General features: G+C 39.0%; 1 protein-coding gene across 1 annotated transcript in view; it reads right to left on the reverse strand.

The window, feature by feature from the left end:
* The window catches only part of LOC146642494 (gamma-aminobutyric acid receptor subunit gamma-3-like), a 174,224-nt gene that overhangs the window by 57,610 nt on the left and 96,903 nt on the right, over positions 1 to 19,711 (reverse strand). Inside the window, exons 4-6 of the mRNA XM_085398690.1 lie at positions 6,553 to 6,644; positions 5,979 to 6,110; positions 784 to 866 (exon numbers count right to left, since the gene is read on the reverse strand). Of these exons, the coding sequence (XP_085254816.1) occupies positions 784 to 866; positions 5,979 to 6,110; positions 6,553 to 6,644 (307 nt within the window). The remainder of the gene's footprint in view (positions 1 to 783; positions 867 to 5,978; positions 6,111 to 6,552; positions 6,645 to 19,711) is intronic.

A 19,711-nucleotide genomic window follows, 5' to 3' on the forward strand; every position in this document is an offset into this window, starting at 1 on the left:
AACTGAACGGTTTGTATTACATTCTAGTCCAACTTACGTAACTGGAATGTTAAGTTCAGTGTGTGAATGGGTGAATGACTGAATGTAGTGTGAAGCGCTTTGGGGTCCTTAGGGACTAGAAAAGCGCTATACAAATGCAGGCCATTTACCATTTACCATTTTAACTGAATACAACCATCCAGTCCACGAAAAAATTGTTTGTAACAAAATATCGATTTCTGCTGTCCCTGTATCGATACATTATTAGCAAACAAAATATCACGATACTACACAGTATCGATTTTTTCTCCCACCCCTACTGTTAGGTCAGTTCCTTGATGATTAATATGCAAAGTGTATTATCCAAAAAGCTGCTTTCTCTTTTCTCACTTCTTAGTTATTGTGTGTGGGGGATTATCATTACATGAACTCAAATTCATAGTTTGGGAGGGAAAAAAAGTCCCAGCCCTGACACTCATCACTGAATGATGCTCAAATGCTCCAGTGATTTTAATACCTAAATAAGTCCTTAATATGTTTCTTTACTGTTTTCATACTTTCAGTCATCTGTAAGGCACTTTGAACTGCACTAGCCCACACAAAAGATGCTATACAAATAAAGTTTGATTGACTGATAGCACTTTTTCACTTAGCCTTTAGTTCACTTTCTATTTGGTTTCCATTTTTTCTCCAGGACGTTTCCCGCCTGCTTTCAAAGTCTTGCCCTAGAGGTGTATAGGCACGAGTATCTGCATATTTATGTGTGTTTTCCGTGTCTGTGTGCATGCTAATCCCAATACTCACAGCTAGAGAAGACGAGAGGACAGGAGTGTTCATCCATTGGGAAATTATGGAGCTGCAGCTGGCACTCTGCGTTGATGGTCATCCTGAAGAGTAAGACAAGTGCAGAGGGACAGAAGCACTTAGACAAAGATATTCAAGGCAGTAAACTGCTTTGGATGCTTCATTTCTCGGCCCATGAAGCACATGGTCTGAGTGCACTGGATTCATCACTGCTTATATCACATTATGCACTACAGTATAAGAGCACTGGCTTCCACCCAGATAGTACAGGTTCACACATGGTTGCTTGGTTGATGTGTAAAATCCCTGAAAATGGCACAAATGTTTCATCATCAGTATCAGGTCTGGTTTTTCACACATGTCAGGACTCCAAGGCATGTCAGCTTCTAAAAACAGCAGTTCTCAGCTAAGATCACTGGACAAGTCAATACACAGGCTGTTAAGGAAAAGCAGCAGTGATTAAAAAGACACATCATACAAGTAAGGTAAAAACTTAAATCCAATTCAAGTTATATGCTCTACGTGTCACTTTAATAAATCAAAATGATAAGGGCTGTAAAAATGACAGTCATGAAAATGGGCTTTTTCTTTGACTTGTGTTGTTGTGTCTTTGTCGCTGCTACAATTCCTCATTAAACGCCTGACGTGGAGCACAAAAGAGGAGCCTTTGTCAAAGCAGGAAGGGGGCTGCCTCGCTCGTCTTGTTCCGAGGTGAACAAAGTGCAGATGATGTACAGTTTCAATTTGCATTTTTGCTTCCATCCTTGTCGGGAGTCGGAAAAGCCAAATTGTGAGAGTGGAGCTGAGGTGAAAAAGAACAAGCAGCAACGAACACGGCGGAGATGAGAGAGATGTGTCAGTCAAGGCGAATATGGCCTAAATATATGTCTCTTTGACACTTAATAACCTGCTAACGAAGCAAGACTTTTCAAATTCATCACAGAAAGAAACGCTAGAAATAATAAAATGAGCTCTTAAAAGCAAAAACTTTTAGGCCAAGTGTGTTTGTGTGAATGAGGCATGTTGTATAAAGCGCTATGAGTGCTCAAGAAAAATAGAAAAGCCCTACATTACAACTGACCAATTTACCACAAGCCCCACCCACCTGCTTTTCAAACCTGTTTTGGAGATGCAGCCAATCAGAAAATTTTAGTTCAGTTCCCTCTTCTACTGAAGACAGCTTTCTTCTGTTTTAAGATCCAGTATCAGATTACAAAATGATTTTTTGAACTCCCCTTTAACTGCTACTGAAATACTTTGTAGAGTTGATGGAAACAGCCACATCGGCTGCTAATTCCTGTGGGTGTGTCACCACAAGTGACCTCTTTCACATTAGAGATAATCATTAAGTCTTTTGTTGATATTAAAATATTGATTAGTGCAGGTATAAACTTGGTGTTTCACAGCAGTGCATTTTAATCTTGAACCCCTGTTGATAACAGGCATATCTATGGCTCAATTTAGAAGTTCATGATCACACTGTTATTAACCTCTACAACATCCAAAATCATCCTGCTACAATTATTCCTCCCATAAATTAAAAATGGAAGTGGGCTGTCTGAAAAGTGGCTCCCTTCTGAGTATTTGCACAAGCAGACATCACAGCATACCCAGGGAACTAACCGAAATTTGCCAGTCAAGACAAAGGAATGAAATGCCAGAGTCTTACACCCTAGTCATTTTGGGAAATGCTGTTTATTGAATTTATTTGCCTCCATGACGGGACCTGAACTGTCCTGAAATAGCAGCAGCTGTGCATCAGCTCCACAAAATGTCTGAAAACAAACACTCAAGGTGGTTCCTTGCCATTAGGCCAGCTCTAGCTCGAAATACTAGATGCACAGGTGAAATTTGATCTTCAAGACAGAAAAAAAGCTCATGTCAGAGCTTGAGGACTCATAAACCCAGATGCCACTCCAATTTAAAAGGAACCCGTCCACTCGAATCCTGAGTGTTTTCTGTTGTAGGTGCAGTCACACAGTTGGTTGGGTGGGGGTGGGGGGGTTGTCATAAGGCCATCACCTTCACCTGTGTGTCATTACTCAGCCACTGAAAGGCTGTCAGAGCGAAAGCAACAAAATGAAAAGAAACACAAGGGTTTTATCTTACTGCACCAAAGGTAAAGAATGCTATGTGGTACAGAAACTCATGTAAAGGGTGAAAGATGCAGTTAGAATTTAAAAAGATACAAATCAAAATCGCATTGCTGTGTGTTCTGTATGTGTGGGAGGTGCTGCTTTCTACAACAACCAATATCAGATTATTTGCTGTTACTAAAATGATTTATACAACTGTAATGTTCCTGAGATTTTATTTTACTCTTTATTGTTCTGGATCTGCCTTCTGTTTTTCTCTGTCTGTGTCTTCCTGTTTGTCTATGTGACTCACCAACTGCAGTCAAATAGTGAATTTTATTCCTGAAGGTGTTTTTGCATGGCAGCTAGAGCAGGGCGATATGGCCAAAAATATATATCACGATATATATTTGAAAATTTGCGATAACGATATAACTGACGATATAATTTCTGCGAGACAAAATACAACTCCACAACTTCACTAGCGCAAAAAAAAAAAAAACACCATCCATTTATTTCACTTAAACAAGCAGCTGTTTTTTTATGTGCATTGAAGCTATATAAACATTTAACAGTGCAAATGCAAATTCCTTGCTGAAAGTTTAACCAAAAGGCATTTCCAGTAGAAATGGGCTGACATATCCTGAGCATAACCATGTATAATATCCACTGAAGTTAAAAAGAGGTGCTTTGCTACATTTAACTGCAGTGTGCCAAATAAAAAAGTCAAATATGTATTTTTCGGACCACAAGGTGCACGGGATTATTAGGCACATTAAGCGAAACAAAGCAGTCAGATAAATCAAACTTTATTCAACTCATTCTTCTTGCTTCCTCCACTTCTGTACCATTGATTCGTTAATGCTGTATTCTATCACAGCTGCTCTATTCCCATGTTGTTGCAGTATATTAATGACTAACCTCATATTGTGGATGGATTATCTCAGTTGTTCTCCTGACTGAAGTTTGGCCTGTTTACAGCATCCTAGCATGCGATTGCATTTGTCTCTAACCATCAGGAACCTTCACGTTAACTTTTATCGAGTGGAAAAGTGTTAGCGTTCATCCTCCAGCTTTTCTGTTTATGTTATGCTAACATAGCTATGTCGCTAGCAGTCACGTAGCACATCATTATATACCAGCTAGCCCTACTTCAGTAACCCTACAAACGTCACTGCTGTGTAGCTTCCTGTCTTCATTTATGTTGGAAGTGATAGCAGAGCTGTACGTTAGATTTTTTCAGAAACTAGCGAGCTAACTTCCGCTAACTTCTAACTCTGTTAAATGTAATGAATTCTGTTTTCATGGATGCCTGGGTGTTAAACATCATAGTTACACCTGGTAAAGCAGCAACGCTGATCGTTTTATTAAAGATGGAAGAATTTAGACAGTTTCTGATGTTCGTTTGACTTCGGGACCTTAAAGGACGGAGTTTAGGACCCAGATTACTCCCAGATTTACGAGCACCTTAGTCCGACAAATAGGCCTACGGCAATAACGACGGCCGCTTGCATGTTCTACAAAAAAATGTGCTTTGTTGTGTATCTGACGGACAAACACCAAACCAGTTAAGTTGCACCATTTTTACAGTCTAATTCTGGTTCATCCGTTTCACTCAACAATCTGCTTTCCCCATTCTCATTCTCCGTTACGCCGTGCTTTTTCATCAATGCGCATGCACGTTCTACCCATATTCTATCGCGATAATTCATTTTCTTATCATTGCCTAGCATTGTACCGGTATTACCGTGAGCGGTATAATATGGCGCAGCTATAATAATGGCTGGTCTTTGAATGCTAAAGGAAAGCACCCTGTTGTTCCTTTTGTTACCTCCTCAAACATAGCATACACTGGCCCGTTCTGCATGAATGGAAAGGAAGATAACGCCATCTAACAAACAATAATATATATTAAACAGTTTCATTTATATGCCGCTTATTCACAAGGTCAAGACCCTAAAGTATTCCAAAGAAACCCCCAAAATCGCATGAGCCCCTATAAGCAAGCACTTAGTGACAGTGGGAAGGAAAAACTCCCTTTTAACAGGAAGAAACCTCTGGCAGAACCAGCCTGAAGGAGGGGTAGCCTTACGCAGTGATCAGTTGACTGTTCATAGTTCTATCAATGCGGTCTATTGGTATTAATTATTAGACTTCAGTCACAGAACACCTTAAGAAAGGCAAGTCTCATCTCTTTAACAGAAAGACAAGATACAAATGGATAGCAATCTGCATGTTCAGGTTGATTCTACTTTCAAAGATTTACTTTTGGCAGCCGACAGCCAATGCTCCAGTTTTAGCTCTTTCCTGCTAAGGACAAAGTATCAGAGAAATTAGGGTTTGGATTTTCAAATGTGATGATTTCTTTCTTTTTTATTTCTTTGTGAATATAAACAATTGATTTTAGACAAAGCTACAAAATGAAACTTTTTTTTCCTTTAACAAAAACATATATTTATTGTAAAAGACCCACTTGCAATACCTTCACATCCCACCAGGGGGCAACAAGAAACATTTAAAGAGTTATAACACTAAATTACAGACGGAGCTACAGTGACATCACCCATAGCTTCAAATGTTTTGTTTTGTTGCCATCTTGGTCTTTCGAAATCAAACATGATAACGAGGGGCACATTTGACTGTGAGATTGCAGCCTGATTGGCTAATGACTTGTCAGTCACAAGTTGTTGGCCAATAATATCACAGGTAAATCCTGTTTTCTGGTACTGTTTTTGGACTTAATTTAAAATGTATGAAAAAACAGTGAATCTGCCAGTAAAGCCAACAGAAGTCTTTCCTCATTGACTTCTTTCTTCTTTTGTCTTTTTTGCAGCCACAAATCTGGATTGCTATGGTCCCATACAGATAGGTTCATCCATCTGGCTCTTTAGACAGACTAAAGTCCAAATGTCTTTTATTGTCTGTACTCAATGTCAACACTGGTGGCAGAATTTTGTTTAGCCACAATATACAGTTGGCATTAAGAATCAGAATAGAGGGAGTATTTCTCATGAAAAGATTTTTTTTACCAGCAGTCATTGGCTGTGATATGTCTGCTCTCGATTTTTGTTCTTTTATCTTCCTGTTCTGTGTGTTTCCATGTGTTTTGAAGGGTTTTACCTCAGAGTATAAAGTATTTTCCCATTGTTCCAGATCCGGAGCAGCTGATTGGGCGTCGTTATCCAGTGAGAATCGGCGTTCTTGGAATTTCTAAAGATGGTGTCGGGCAGCCAGATCAGACCGACCATATTGCTGGTTGAAAAAGAGGGAAATTGATACAGAGAGAGAGAGGAAAGGAGGTAAGACTGATTCCCTCAGATTTCTTTGAAATGCACGAGGCTGCACTCATTCCCAATAAGAGCATAATAAAATACTCGGGCAACTAGGGGAAAACAAAGCACATCAATCAATTTGTTCCATTAATTACAGACCTCTTCCAAAGAGAGAGAGACAGAGGGAGTGAAGAATATTGCTTTATCATATGAAAATGTTCAAATAGTAGATGCTAAAGTGGTGAAAAATAGCCACAGCAGTAGTTCATTTTAAAAAAGAGATCTAGTATAATTATCACTACATTGGTATTGATTCACCCACAAAGCTGATATATTTAGGAGTTTTTTTAATAAACGTTCCTGTATATTTGCAGCATGTCTTTGCTAAACTTTATAGTATGTCTTTACTTAATCTAATATACCTGTTGAGGGTTAGAATCCGCATGCTGCTGCTGTTATACCTCAGACGGGTGTCCACCCAAGTCTGGGCGAAGATAATATCGATCTGGTACTCCTGGGAAGAGAAAAGTAGAGTCAATATAAAGATCTGACAACCCGTGTTAGAGAAGAATAAAGGCAGAAAGAGACGTGCAGCCAGAAGTCTGTGTGCTAAGCAGCCAGTCGAATCCTTCGAGAAGAGCCAAGAATGTGTTTGTCTGAACACAAATGTGTCCACATCAAAGAAAAATACAAAAGCACTGCAGCCCTCGCTGCAAACATTCAATACATATTATGCTTTTGATATGGAAATTAAATTACACCATTTCACAAACTGTTTGCTTCAGCACATTTCCTTCACCTCAGCCCAACCCTGCGTCTAATTGTGAGGTTTTTAAAAAAAATACTGAATCCAATGTTGTGTTTTTGGGAATGTTAATATTATCTCTGTCTTAGAAGAGTGGATTTGAATCCACCTTTTCTTTGCTGCTTTTTTCCCACAGGTATGTTTATAATCCACCAACCTCGACCCATAACACACTTCAAGTATTTGGAATTTGTAAAACAGCAGAATTAGCTCTCGGAGATTTTAGCACACACATGAAACTTCGATTGAAGCCTGTAGATTCCTCCCGAGAACTTGCATCAAAATAACGGCTAAATATAACCAGGCAAATTAGAGCTGACAAAGAATGTCAGTCATTGATCTTCACTCTCCTTCGGGCAGCAATTAAAAGCATTTATCTTGCAGATACATGTGGGTTCTGCAAGACAGTTGGCTACACACTCTTCATAGTTTACACATCTTAATGGCTGCTATTATTGCTTTATTAATACAGTGAAACACCTGCTTTGTGTGCAGTTTTGGCTGTGATCAAATTTACAGATACTCTAGAAGATAGTTTAGGCAGTCAATTTAACTGTTCTCACATAGTGCATCCTGCTACTGAAACTCGTTTGCACTTATATCATTAGTGCTTTGCTCACTTATTTTCTAAATTTGCTTGTTTCCCACTAAAATCTATGCTTGCTGCTGTTCATGCATCACTTCTTTGGCACCACCTCCACCCCCACATCTGAGTATAGCCTCTGAGTATACATTCCTCTTCAAAGAAGAGTTGTTATTGTCACTCCCCACTCACTGTCTTCATGTACATTTGGAGGATGGCAGACTAGGAGAATAAGTGTGGGCCAGGCACTGTCATTTGTACATGGAAGTAACAACAGTGTGTGGGCAAGGATGGTGGTAAAACTCCAATGTCAGAGCCTAAATTCATCCCTCACTCTTTCACTTCCCATAGAGACATTATGATGGCGCACTCTGACATCTTAATCTTTTACTCCCCACTTGGAAGTGAAATCAGGAAGTCACGATTGCTTAAGATTTGCTCCTTAATGTTTTACTCACATCCCAAAACGAAGTAAGCACAGGAAATAATCATGTTAAACTACACGATCGACTGGCGACTATAAACTACAATGTCATATATATATATATATATATATATATATATATATATATATATATATATATTTATTTATTTTTTTATTTTTATTTTTTTAACAATGCGAAATCATTTTGAATTAAGCAGAAAAAGCCAAGAGTTCAAGTGCATCGTTGTATTATTAAGTCAGATGGTTGAGAACTACTGATACCACTGGCAGGAGATGAGGACCTCCAATTTGGCTAGCAGAAGGTCAGTACAGCAGCTGGAAGGAGTTGCTGTACTGATAAGACGTAAACTATGCCAGTACTGCAGAGATTCAATTTTATTTATACAGCGCCAGATCACAACAACAGTCGCCTCAAGGCGCTCTGTATGTATTATTGTAGGGTCTACCTTGCAATATAGAGAGAAACACAGCAAACACTTTGGTGATAGTGGGAAGGAAAAACTCCCTTTTAACAGGAAGAAACCTCCGGCACAAACAGGCTCAGGGAGGGGCGGCCAGTTGGGGTGAGAGAAGGAAGACAGGATGAAGGACATGCTGTGGAAGAGAGCCAGAGATTAATAACAAGTATGATTCAGTGCAGAGAAGTCTGTTAACACACAGTGAGTGAAAAATACTCAGGGCTGGATCAGGTGACGCTGTAGGCTGCTGGGGGATTCCCATGATGCACTATCTGTATGCTTTAGCAAAAAGGAAAGTTTTAAGCGTTATCTTAAAAGTAGAGATAGTGTCTGTCTCCCAAATCCAAACTGGAATCTGTTTCTGCAGAAGAGGGGCCTGAAAACTGAAGGCTCTCCCTCCCATTCTACTTTTAAATAGAATGGGAGGGAGAGAAATCTTCCATACTGGACAGTTTTGTCTTTACCCAAATGGTGACTCAACAGATAACCTCACAAAGGCTGTTTTTAGGGCACAGTACTGTACACAAGAACACAATTTCACATTCTAAATGTTTTTTACCTTTTACTAAAACAGACAAGCCAGACTTGACCTGCCTAAAACAGCTGTTACAAAATCTATTACTGCTGCCCTACTGTTGATCATTTGGAGATGATGATGGGGAGAGCCCACACTGACTATGGCACGCAATAATTCAGTCAAGTGAAGCGCCGAGTGTTACGTGCTCTACGCGGTGCAGGTGAACTCACAGCAATGCTCAAATGGGATTTTCTGCTAAAACTAGGTTGTATTTGGGACTGTACCTCCAAGATGGGTCCATTATTCATGGACATTATGCAAAACACTGAAGCCACACTGAGTGTCGGGAGATATGACTGAAACTAACAACGGAGGCTTTCATTATTTCTCCTGGGATCCATTTCAAAGTCAGAAAACAAAGGCATGAAGGGAGTCTGTTACTTATAGCCATTGTGAAGAAGCAAATGAATGATGCAAAGACCTAGGCGAGCTGAACAAAGGTGTCTTGTTTTGTATATTCTCTAATGTAAAGTCAGAGAATAGAGGTTGTAAGTTCATTATTTAGAGCATAAATGTTTCATTTTAGGCTTTAAAATATTCAGAATGTGACACACTATTTCTCTCCTGTCCCCGACTATGTTTTTTAGACAGCAGACAGCAGGCACATGAAGTGCTAGGAAACCCTCACATGATTAAAAATGCATTACTCCTTATGTGAGTTGGAGTTGGACCCACAATCATGAAACCAAAAGGTGTAGGTGGAGATGACAGTTGTTCATGAGAAACCTCTGCTTATGAAATCCTGTATAGTGATACCTACATTTTGCAATATAAAATGAAAGCGCGCTCTCACAATGTCATTTACTTTGCACACACAAACACAATATTATTGGCAAATGAAGGATGGTAGGAAAAATCAACAAATACGTCCCCACTCTTTCAGAATGCAAATACCAGTCAGAATCAGATAATATGAAATCCATTAATAAAGCCAAAGGATGTTGACAGCAAAGCACGTCTGACTGAAATTAATTAGCCTGACTTTAGTGGCATCAGAACAAATAGCTTCCTCCTTATCCGGCCTCATCTTTTTTGCATGGAGGCAGCTTCGCTCCTCGCCCCTTACAGATGTCTTTCATCCACATTTTCCACATTCAGGTACCAAAACATGTTTGCTGAGAGAGCCGATATCCTATCTTTATGGCTGTGTGTTCAGTCAAAGCTTCACTGAGAACTCCCAGAGCCAGAAATGTTTAAAAAAAAATAAAGTGTCTAGATTGGCAGTGACAGGGCTCTAAGGATTAACAGTTTTTTCATGCCTGTAATTACAACGAGTTTTCCATTGTTTTTCTGCCATGTGGAGGGCCTCACCGGAGGTGTCTGTCAGCGGGATTACACAAAAACTACTGAGCCAGATTTCATGAAACTTGATAAAGAGGTGAAGCACGAGCAAAGAAAGAACCCACTAGGTTTTGGTGTGGATTTTGATTGCTTCCTTTAAACTCAGTAGATTGTGCCTTTCTATTGTAACACTTCTTCCTTCAATCAATCATGATGTCAATTTACAGTGAGAATGACAAAAAGTAGAAAAAAATATTTCATTTACAAAAAATCATTTCATTAATGAATATGACTTTTGCCCCTTTAGTAATTCAGATTTTCCAGGTCCAGAAACCCCAACTATGGTATAGCATTAACAGAAATATGCTGCTCATTCAGGTGATAGTTTCACTTTACTTCAATTTATTCAAAACAACAGAGGCTGTCGTTGTCACTTGTGATATGTAGAAAATATTTATTGAAGTTTTTCAAGCTAAGCCCATTCAGTATAGTAGAACAACGTGCATCCCAGAGTTCTCTGTGGATAAATAAGGCAAACAAAGGCCTTTCACCCAGGAGACTGTGGTATTCTCACTTAGATCAAATTTGACCTTAAAACTTTAAATTACTGGATTTAGACTTATTTTTTCTGTTGACATTTGATCTCATTTCAGAAGCAATGTTTGTTGTTGTATTGTTTTATATATATATATATATATATATATATATATATATATATATATATATATATATATATATATATATATATATATGTATATGTATGTGTGTGTGTGTGTGTGTATATATATATATATATATATACACACACACACATATATATACATATACATATATATATATATATATATATATATATATATATATATATATATATATATATAAACTGCATATCTATAATATTCCAAAGTAATGTAAAGCACCCTGACATGATTGCTGGCGTTATATAAATCTAATCGATCTTGTTAGCTTTATGAAAAAGTTTTAGATCATCGCAACATTGTGATTGATGATTTGCATTGATGATCCTGGAGAAACATTAATTATGTTATCTAGTATGAACAACAGGTTGCCCGTGACTTGCTGGAAGACATCCCTTTTTTTATGAGTTAACAGTGGAAGCAGCATGGTGACTTCACCAAAATACATGCAGGAGGTAGGTAGGTGACTGATGACTCTGAATTGCCCATAGGTGTAAATTACTGTGTTAGGCCCTGCAACAGACTGGTAACCCATCCAGGGTGTACCCCACATCTTTGTCTATGGTAGCTGTGATGGGCTCCAGCTATCCCCCCATGACCCTGAATTGAATAAGTGGATGAAAATGGAAAGATGGATGCTGTGACAAGGAAGGCTTATAAGCTATATAATTAACCATTTAAGCGAATATGAACTCTAAGTAAAACTACTGATTACCCTTATTTCCCTCCAGCCTTTACATGATCCCAGCCACCTCCAGTCAAATCTTACTGTCCTGCTCTTAAAAAGAATTCCACCAAGCAATCTCTGCTTGGCACTTGCAGTAAGTGCACAGTATTAACTGAAGCCATCAATATTATATTAACCGGTTGGAAGAGATTGATTTCAAAGCAAAATGTAATTGTTTCACTGGTGTGACCTTCAAGCTGACGTCAGTGCAACTCACCGCTTCCTGCTTAGAAGCGGTGAGAATATTACGAGCCTTCCAGCAGCTCGGTGGCAACTCTGTCCCCGATTGAATCACCGATATTGGATTCTGCCAAAATTCTGATTATGTTAAGTTTGTCTTCATTTTATCACTTTGCACAATATTTGTGCATGCTAACCAAACTCTGGTTGAATGCTGCTTACAAATGAATGCATCGATAATAATTACCCAGCACTAAAATGCACACTAACTCCTTTTTGATTTTCACAATTTGGTATGTCTAATTTTCCTTAAATAAGGCTCTGAGCGCTTACAGCAATGATTATATGCTTGTTTCTCTTAGACTGGTTTTCCTACCGGTCATCCCTCAAACTGGGACCTAAGTACAGATACATATAACCTTTTTTCCTGACTACTTCAAACACCTTGCACTATTAAAACAGCACTTAAAAAAAGGAAGAATATAATTTTTTACAAACATCTTGCTATCCCTGAGAATTCAATTCTCTGAGTTAAAATTTGTGTTCTGTGTTCTGACTTTAAATACCACCCATCAGGGAAAGGGTCATGATTGTGTTAAACATCATTGTCCAGTATTTAAAAAACGAATTCTGAGTTCTGCTGATGTTATTATCTCTCTTTATTTTTAAGCAGTGTCTTGGTTTGATGTTCTTTGACCGTTCCATTAATGCCAGTAATCTTTTATCTGTTAAAAAAAGGGACCTTTCACTGGGTATCATCAGAGTAAACTTTCATTTTTTAAACCTGTCCCATGAAGTGTGTGACCTGATTATTAAACAAAATTACAGTTATTTAGCCATTATTATCCAGTATATTAATCATGCTCATATCATTTATAATGTTTTGTTCATGCATGCATGAGAGCACAATCTGATATTGCTGTGTTTGTTAAATAACTACAACAATGTGATAATTGATCCAAAGTGAATGTGTCATGTAGCGCTGTGATTCAAGGCATGGTAGGGAGGTGCATGTTAGTCAGTTTCAGCTGCTTTGCACAGGTGGAGCAGGTGCAATAGAGGGGCAACAACGAGGAAACCCTCCAAAAACAGGAAATGAAATCTTTTCTGTCTATTTTTTTCCATCCCATCGGGAGGACCGATACCTGCTCCATTGTGCAAGGAAGAACAGGATGAGCAGTGCCAGAGTCCTCCAGCAGGCCACTGGTATAAATGTCTCTCATTAAACAATCATAAACAGACTTAGGGCTCAACATCCTGTAGTGTGCCCTGTGCTCACTCTTCATCACCGTGGAGCCCGATTGCCAATGGCCATCGAATATCAGAACTGGCAGATCCACCACTGGCCCTGTGCTTTTGACAGATGAGAGCAGGTTCACCTTCAGCACATGTGACTGATGTGACAGGGTCTGGAGACACCGTGAAGAACATTATGCTGTCTGTAATGTCGTTCAGCATAAACGTGGTGGGTCAGTGATGGCTGGAGAGGCATATCCATGGGGGTACTCACAGAACTCTACAGTTACGACACCCTGACTTTCATTAGGTATAAGGATGAAAATCTTGGACCCAGTGTCAGACTTTCCACTGGTATAGTGGATCCTGGGTTCCTTCTGGTACTTGACAATGCATCCTCTCATGTGGAGAGAGTATGCAGGTAAGTGTTCCTTTATCTTTATTTTTATTTTTTTTTAGCTGTATAAAAGGCATCACATATATTATATATTATAGCAGCCATCCAAATTATGATGAATGCACTACATTTTTTGTTTTTTAGCATTTACATAAACATGAGTTCCAACGCTGCAATAATCATTCAGTTCGAAATTTATGTTTAATTAACATAACATCAGTTTACACATAATATAATTGATTTCAGCAAATCTAGCACTGATAATGGGTTACACATTTATAGCAATCTAATTATGTTTGCACTGGTGCAGAATGCAGGATAACTGGCCTGAAGCACTGAAGCAGAGGTGGACCAGCATAGAGTATGGACAATACCTGGCATCCCTTCTCTAGAACAAGCATACAGGTAGAAGGAAATGACGGAGAACTCCATCACTTTTTAAACCAAAAATTTAAAACCCTGGTGTTAGTTCTTGAAAGTCTTCCTTACTGTAGTTTGTTCTTGGGGTCTGCAGGAAGCTCACTCAGTAGCAGCAGTTCTTGTTAAGTTTGTTGGTGTTATCAGGGTTAATTACGAGCAAGTCAACAAAAGAAAATCAATTCAGGCTTCCGTGAATATGCCACCATTACAGCCTGCACATAATGAACTCTACTTCATTACTGCTTCTACTTCATTGCTGATCAAGTAGAATCCTGCGAGCTCTGAAATATTGTCTTGCACTTTATTATAATGCTTTGCCAAAAAAAACAAATCTCAAACTTAAACACATATCACTGACTAATGTACTTCCTCAGGCAAAACCAATGCATCATAATTGTTATAAATATTTATAAGTGAAATATTTATATCTCTCAGACTCTGGAAATTGGTCGCTGGGCTACATCTTCAATCCTTCAAGAAGAAAAATGATTGTTTTTTTTTAAATCTCCAAGTAATGTGTCCACTTCTGGAGTGGTTCTAATGCTACTTCATTACCACAAATGATGTTTAGTTATTTCCTTTTCACTCTAAAAAGTAATTCAAAGACTTAGTAAATATCACTATAAGTTAGATGAGTCTGATAAAATCTATGAATATCCTTTTAGTAATTATTTGAGTTTGATAAATTGCAATAGATGTCTGAAATTTTAACTTATGTGTTTGTGTTAAATTAAGGTATTTATTTACATTTATCTCAGACAAAAAAAATCAGTATGTGGTTCACAGAATACCTTCTTTGCATGTACTTAATATTTTTGTTTAAAATTGAATCAAAATATTTGAGAAACGGGTATCTATACTCATCAGTATCTTGCACTAAAATCATTAGTTATTCAAATCAATATTATTTATTGTCAGCAACTACAACTGAAAAGTGTAAGTAAAGCAGGATAACATAGAGTAATTGAGTATTAGCGAGTGGCAAGAACACATAGCCTCACAGGAAATTTTCCATCATCACAATGGCAGTCAACAGACACAAACTCACGGGGGAGCCACCTGGAAAATTTGCCGGTTATGTGGCCTGGGTGCAAACTGTTAATGTAACGTTAAGGCTGTTTTACTGTAAACCTTCTCAAATGGGGCGATTGTGGCTCAAGAGTTGGCAGTTTGTCTTGTAATCGGAAGGTTGCCGGTTTGAGCCCCAGCTCCGACACTCTTGGTCGTTATGTCCTTGGGCAAGACACTTTACCCGTTGCCTACTGTTGGTGGTCAGAGGGCCCAGTGGCGCCAGTGTCTGGTAGTCTCGCCTCTGTCAGCTGTGGCTACAATGTAACTTGCCATCACTATTGTGTGAATGGGTGGATGACTGAATGTAGTGTAAAGCGCTTTGGGGTCCACAGGGACTAAATACAGGCCCTTTACCATATTTAATTTTAGGTACAATTTTGATTAAGTTCAGTTTACAAAATTAAGTAAATGGAACAAAATTTTGGATTAACTGACCATCTATATTTCAGTTACATTGACCAAGCATGTCAGTGTTATTGACTCAATTTTTTTGTGTGGTTTTCACTTAACCTTACATTTGTTTTTAACTCATGATATCTGTTATATTTACATAATTTTTTCATGTTTGTGTAACAACTACGATTACTCATTTCAACTTGATTTGTTTAAGCTTTACTTATTCAATTGATCAAGTATATTGAACAGATTTGACTGGTTTCCAATCTACTCAATATTTTTCAGTGTAAAAGTGTTGCCTCAAAAATTTTAAGTAAATGTCAGTTTTAGTTTTTAGAGTGATACTCTCCTCATCTGCACTACTGCTCCCCACCCCAACCCACCTTGTCCCCAAATAAACACAATGACCCAGAATGCAATGGTGTAGCATTATCCTGCCAGCAGCCCTCGCGGTGATGCTCCTTGTGTGTGTGACGGGCTAAAAAAAACGGTAAACACGATCATTCATCCGCTGCTTAGGGGTGATGATGAACTTCTGTCATACGTGTAATAAACAAAACTGTCCTGTACCTGAGGATATGAGTGGTATTTTGAAGATTGCTTTTGTGTATGTGTGCGTGTGTGTGTGTATGGAGCTAATATCATGAACATGCTTTTGTATTGTTCATTCCTAGGAATCAAATAGAAGGACCTTTTGAAAGAAACAAAAGAAATCCATTTGCATACCTGGCTGTTTACTCGAACACAATTTGTGAGGGTGTAGGAGGCAAAAATGAAAAATGACGCAGACTGCCGGCTGTGCTTCGCTGAACATCTATCCTAAGGTCCAATCAGCACCTGTGATTCTTTGTCTAAGATAAATGATGTACTTGTTGTTTGGCCTGTTTAATATTGATACCAGTAGTAGGGTATGCTGGCAGCAGCAGCAGAAACAGCTGTAGCGCTCATTTATCTGCCACCAGTAGACCCTGTATGTTAGACATCATGTTTCAGAAATGTATTTACTCATCACTTTTTTCAGCTGGAGCTGAGTCAGTGAATGTGAAGTCATATATTGATAAATACCCAGGAACATAATGTGGAACAAATAGGGATAAATGTGAAGATCTGCCATCCATCAATCCATTTTCTAGCATTGTCCCCAAGCAAGCAAAGAGACAGAGATAGTTTGCACTCCAGAGTCTCCTTCAGAGTGGACATGCACAAAGACACCTCACCTTGGAGGAACTCAGGAGGCATCCTAATGTCCAAACCATCTCAAGTCATTCTTTTTGTTGTGGAGGAGCAGTAGCTCTACTTGGAGTCCCTTCTGAATAACTGACATCCTCATTCTATCTCTAAAGCTGTGTCAACATATAAAGCAATTAGCACATCCCTTCATGGCTCAGTCCAACCTGATTGTGACTAGGAAAAATCCATGTTTTGGTGTTTCTTGTATTAGGCAACTGATTGCAACTAGTCCCCCCAAGGTTGAGCGTTTATGACCTTCAATCTATGGGTAACCAACAGATTAAGCTTTTGACCAGGTGGGAGTCAACCTATGTCTAAACAATCACAGTCTGATTTGGACAGAGTGCAATCAGACAGTTTGCATGTATATAGTGTTCTCCCTGCCTCTGCATCGGTTCTCTCCGGGTATTCCAGCTTCCTCCCACAGTGCAGAGACATGCAGTTCGTCGGGTTAGGTTAACTGTTGATTGAAAATTGGCTGTATGTGTGAATGTGAGTGTGAATCATTGTCTGTCTCTCTGTTTTAGCCCTGCCACAGACTGGCAGCCTGTCCAGGGTGTACCCTGCCTTCTCGCCCCATGGCAGCTGGGATGGATGGATGGATGGATGGGTAATTTATAAACACAGACAGATTATTATGAACATGTTGTAACAAATCGTAGTCATTCTGTGCCGATGAGCATAACTTGGCTGCGACACACCTCTTTGCAATAGGAGACTTGACTCAGCTGCTTGTCGACTGCTTGTATTCTGGTTATATTCCTTTATAAAAGCAAGCAGGACACACAACGACATCACTCTTTCTCGAAGAATTTCAGATTTATTTTTTCAACTAGTTCCCGTCGCGAGTCTGAATGTAAGTGGTTAATGTGGATTTCTGTTTCATGTCACTTCCTGTGTATGTAGATGGCAGTTTGCCTCCATATTATTATAAATAAACCCTACTTTAAAAAGCTGGGGTTTATTGCTAAGTCCATCTTTTTTTGCCTAGAGTAAGTGGTGATATTTATGTCACACAATCGTTGCTACATTTCCACTTGTTCTTTTTTATTGATTTCTTACACTTATTAAACCATATTGTTTAGACAGCTGGATACAATCATTCAGTGGTCCAATTGCTTTACCTTTGACAATGAGCCAGGCATGACTCTGCACACTTCAACCTATGGTTGTTTTTATTGATCATTGCTCATTGTTTCACTTTGAGCAGATCATTTTTACATTAGGTTCTGCATAAAAACAAAGAGACAGCCAGCATAAAGCGAATGGTTCCAAACTCATCTCTTCAGGGGTATTCAACCCACATACTGAACATATACTGTACAAGAATGACTCACCATACATTCCTTTGCCACCATAACACTTACGTTTCTTCAAAGTAAGTCAAAACAAATTCGTGAACATCCAGTATCAGCAGCTGGATCATTTTAAGTTCTTTGCTTTAAAGTGCAAAATGATCTTTCTCTTGTTTATTTATCTCAAACAGCCAGCATGTATAGAACAATGTTGATACCTCGAGGCTTTTCACAGTCTGCTTGAGAAGGTAGTCCTTTTTTAGCCAGCTTTAGGAATAGGCCTTCAAACACAAACAGCTCATAATTAATGTATATACCGATTAAAGAGTTTTGCTTCAAATTCTAGATTTCTGTATACAATGATTCCTAGGGGAAAACAAGCAGAGGGAATGAAGAAAACAGAAGAGGAATTAAATTAGAGAGGAAACAGCAGAAGGTAATGAAATCTAATAGGGGTCAGGGAAGCGATGAGGGGAAATGACATGAATGGAAAGTCTTAAATTGAAAGAAAGATATGATGGAGAAGAAGGGGGTTACAGGGGATGATTTAAGGGTCCTGGAGCTATTACCATGTCAGCTAATCAATATGTGCTGACCCTCAAAAATTATATCCAAGCCAGTCCCTGCAGTCCTGTTTAATCAAGATACTGAGAAAGTCTTTAGTTTTCATGCTCGCATAATGCAGCAGCTGCTTGTACATGTCATGCTACAGGCTTTGATGACTGCTGTCTACCTCCTCAAACACAGAGCTCCTCCTGTTCTGCTTATTATTACCATACTTGGCGAGGCTTGCTGCATCTTGTGTATCTCTTCTTTAAAAACCCCTTTTTTTGTGCTTTCACAGCTCCCCGTTGTTTGAATCCATTAGATGCATCCTCAAAAGTACACATATTCCTCCACTATACTGTCACATAGGAGCTCCTTTATTCGGCAGTTGTGCACAACTCTGACTGTGAGGAATCATTTAAGCCCTAAAAACATCATATTTGGAAATAAAGCGTATTTAAGCGTGTCTATCACGGTCTGGAGTGTGTTCACACTAGGAATTCATTGCTAGGTTTCGGCTCCACTGACCTGTATTCACCACACTAAGAGAACAGGTTTGCATGAGATGGTGGAGAGGTGTTGAGCTACCTCTGCATGTGCAGTGTAAAGCATCTGCCCCTCCTCCTTTTTAGGAACACGAAACTGCTGCTGTTAGTTGTTTCAGCAGTGCCTCAAAATGCTGCAGTTTTAAGTCCCAGATTATATGTAAAATAGGGTGAAGTGTGGACTTACAACATAAAAACAGTAGCTACTTGTAACATACACAGATCAGGCATAAGATTATGACCAATGGCATTGATATCAGTGAGCAAGTGAATATTTTGTCCTCAAAGACAAATCTGCAGTAAAAATTAGTTTGACAAAGGCCCAATAGTGACAGCTAGATGACTGGATCAGAGCTTCTCATAAACTGGAGCTCTTGTGGGGTATTCCCAGTCCACAGTGGTCGGTATCTATTAAAAGTGGTCCGAGGAAGGAACAGTGGTGAACCAGTGGCAGGGTCAAGGCTCGTTAATACGTTAATGGGTGTGAAGGCTGGCTCATGCGGTCAGATCCATCAGACGAGCTACTGTAGCTCAAATTGTTGAAAAAGTTCATTCTGGTTCTGATAGAAAAGTGTCGGAATACACAGAGCATCACCGTTTTTTACATATGGTTCTGGATAGCTGCAGCTCGGTCAGGGTGGCCCTGCTCACCCTTGCCCACCACCAAAAGCCCCAACAATGGGCACTTGAA

Source organism: Rhamphochromis longiceps, linkage group LG23 (genome assembly GCF_057381845.1).
Source record: "Rhamphochromis longiceps isolate RC_006_pf linkage group LG23, R_longiceps_female_GT1.1, whole genome shotgun sequence".
Lineage (NCBI taxonomy): Eukaryota > Metazoa > Chordata > Actinopteri > Cichliformes > Cichlidae > Rhamphochromis > Rhamphochromis longiceps.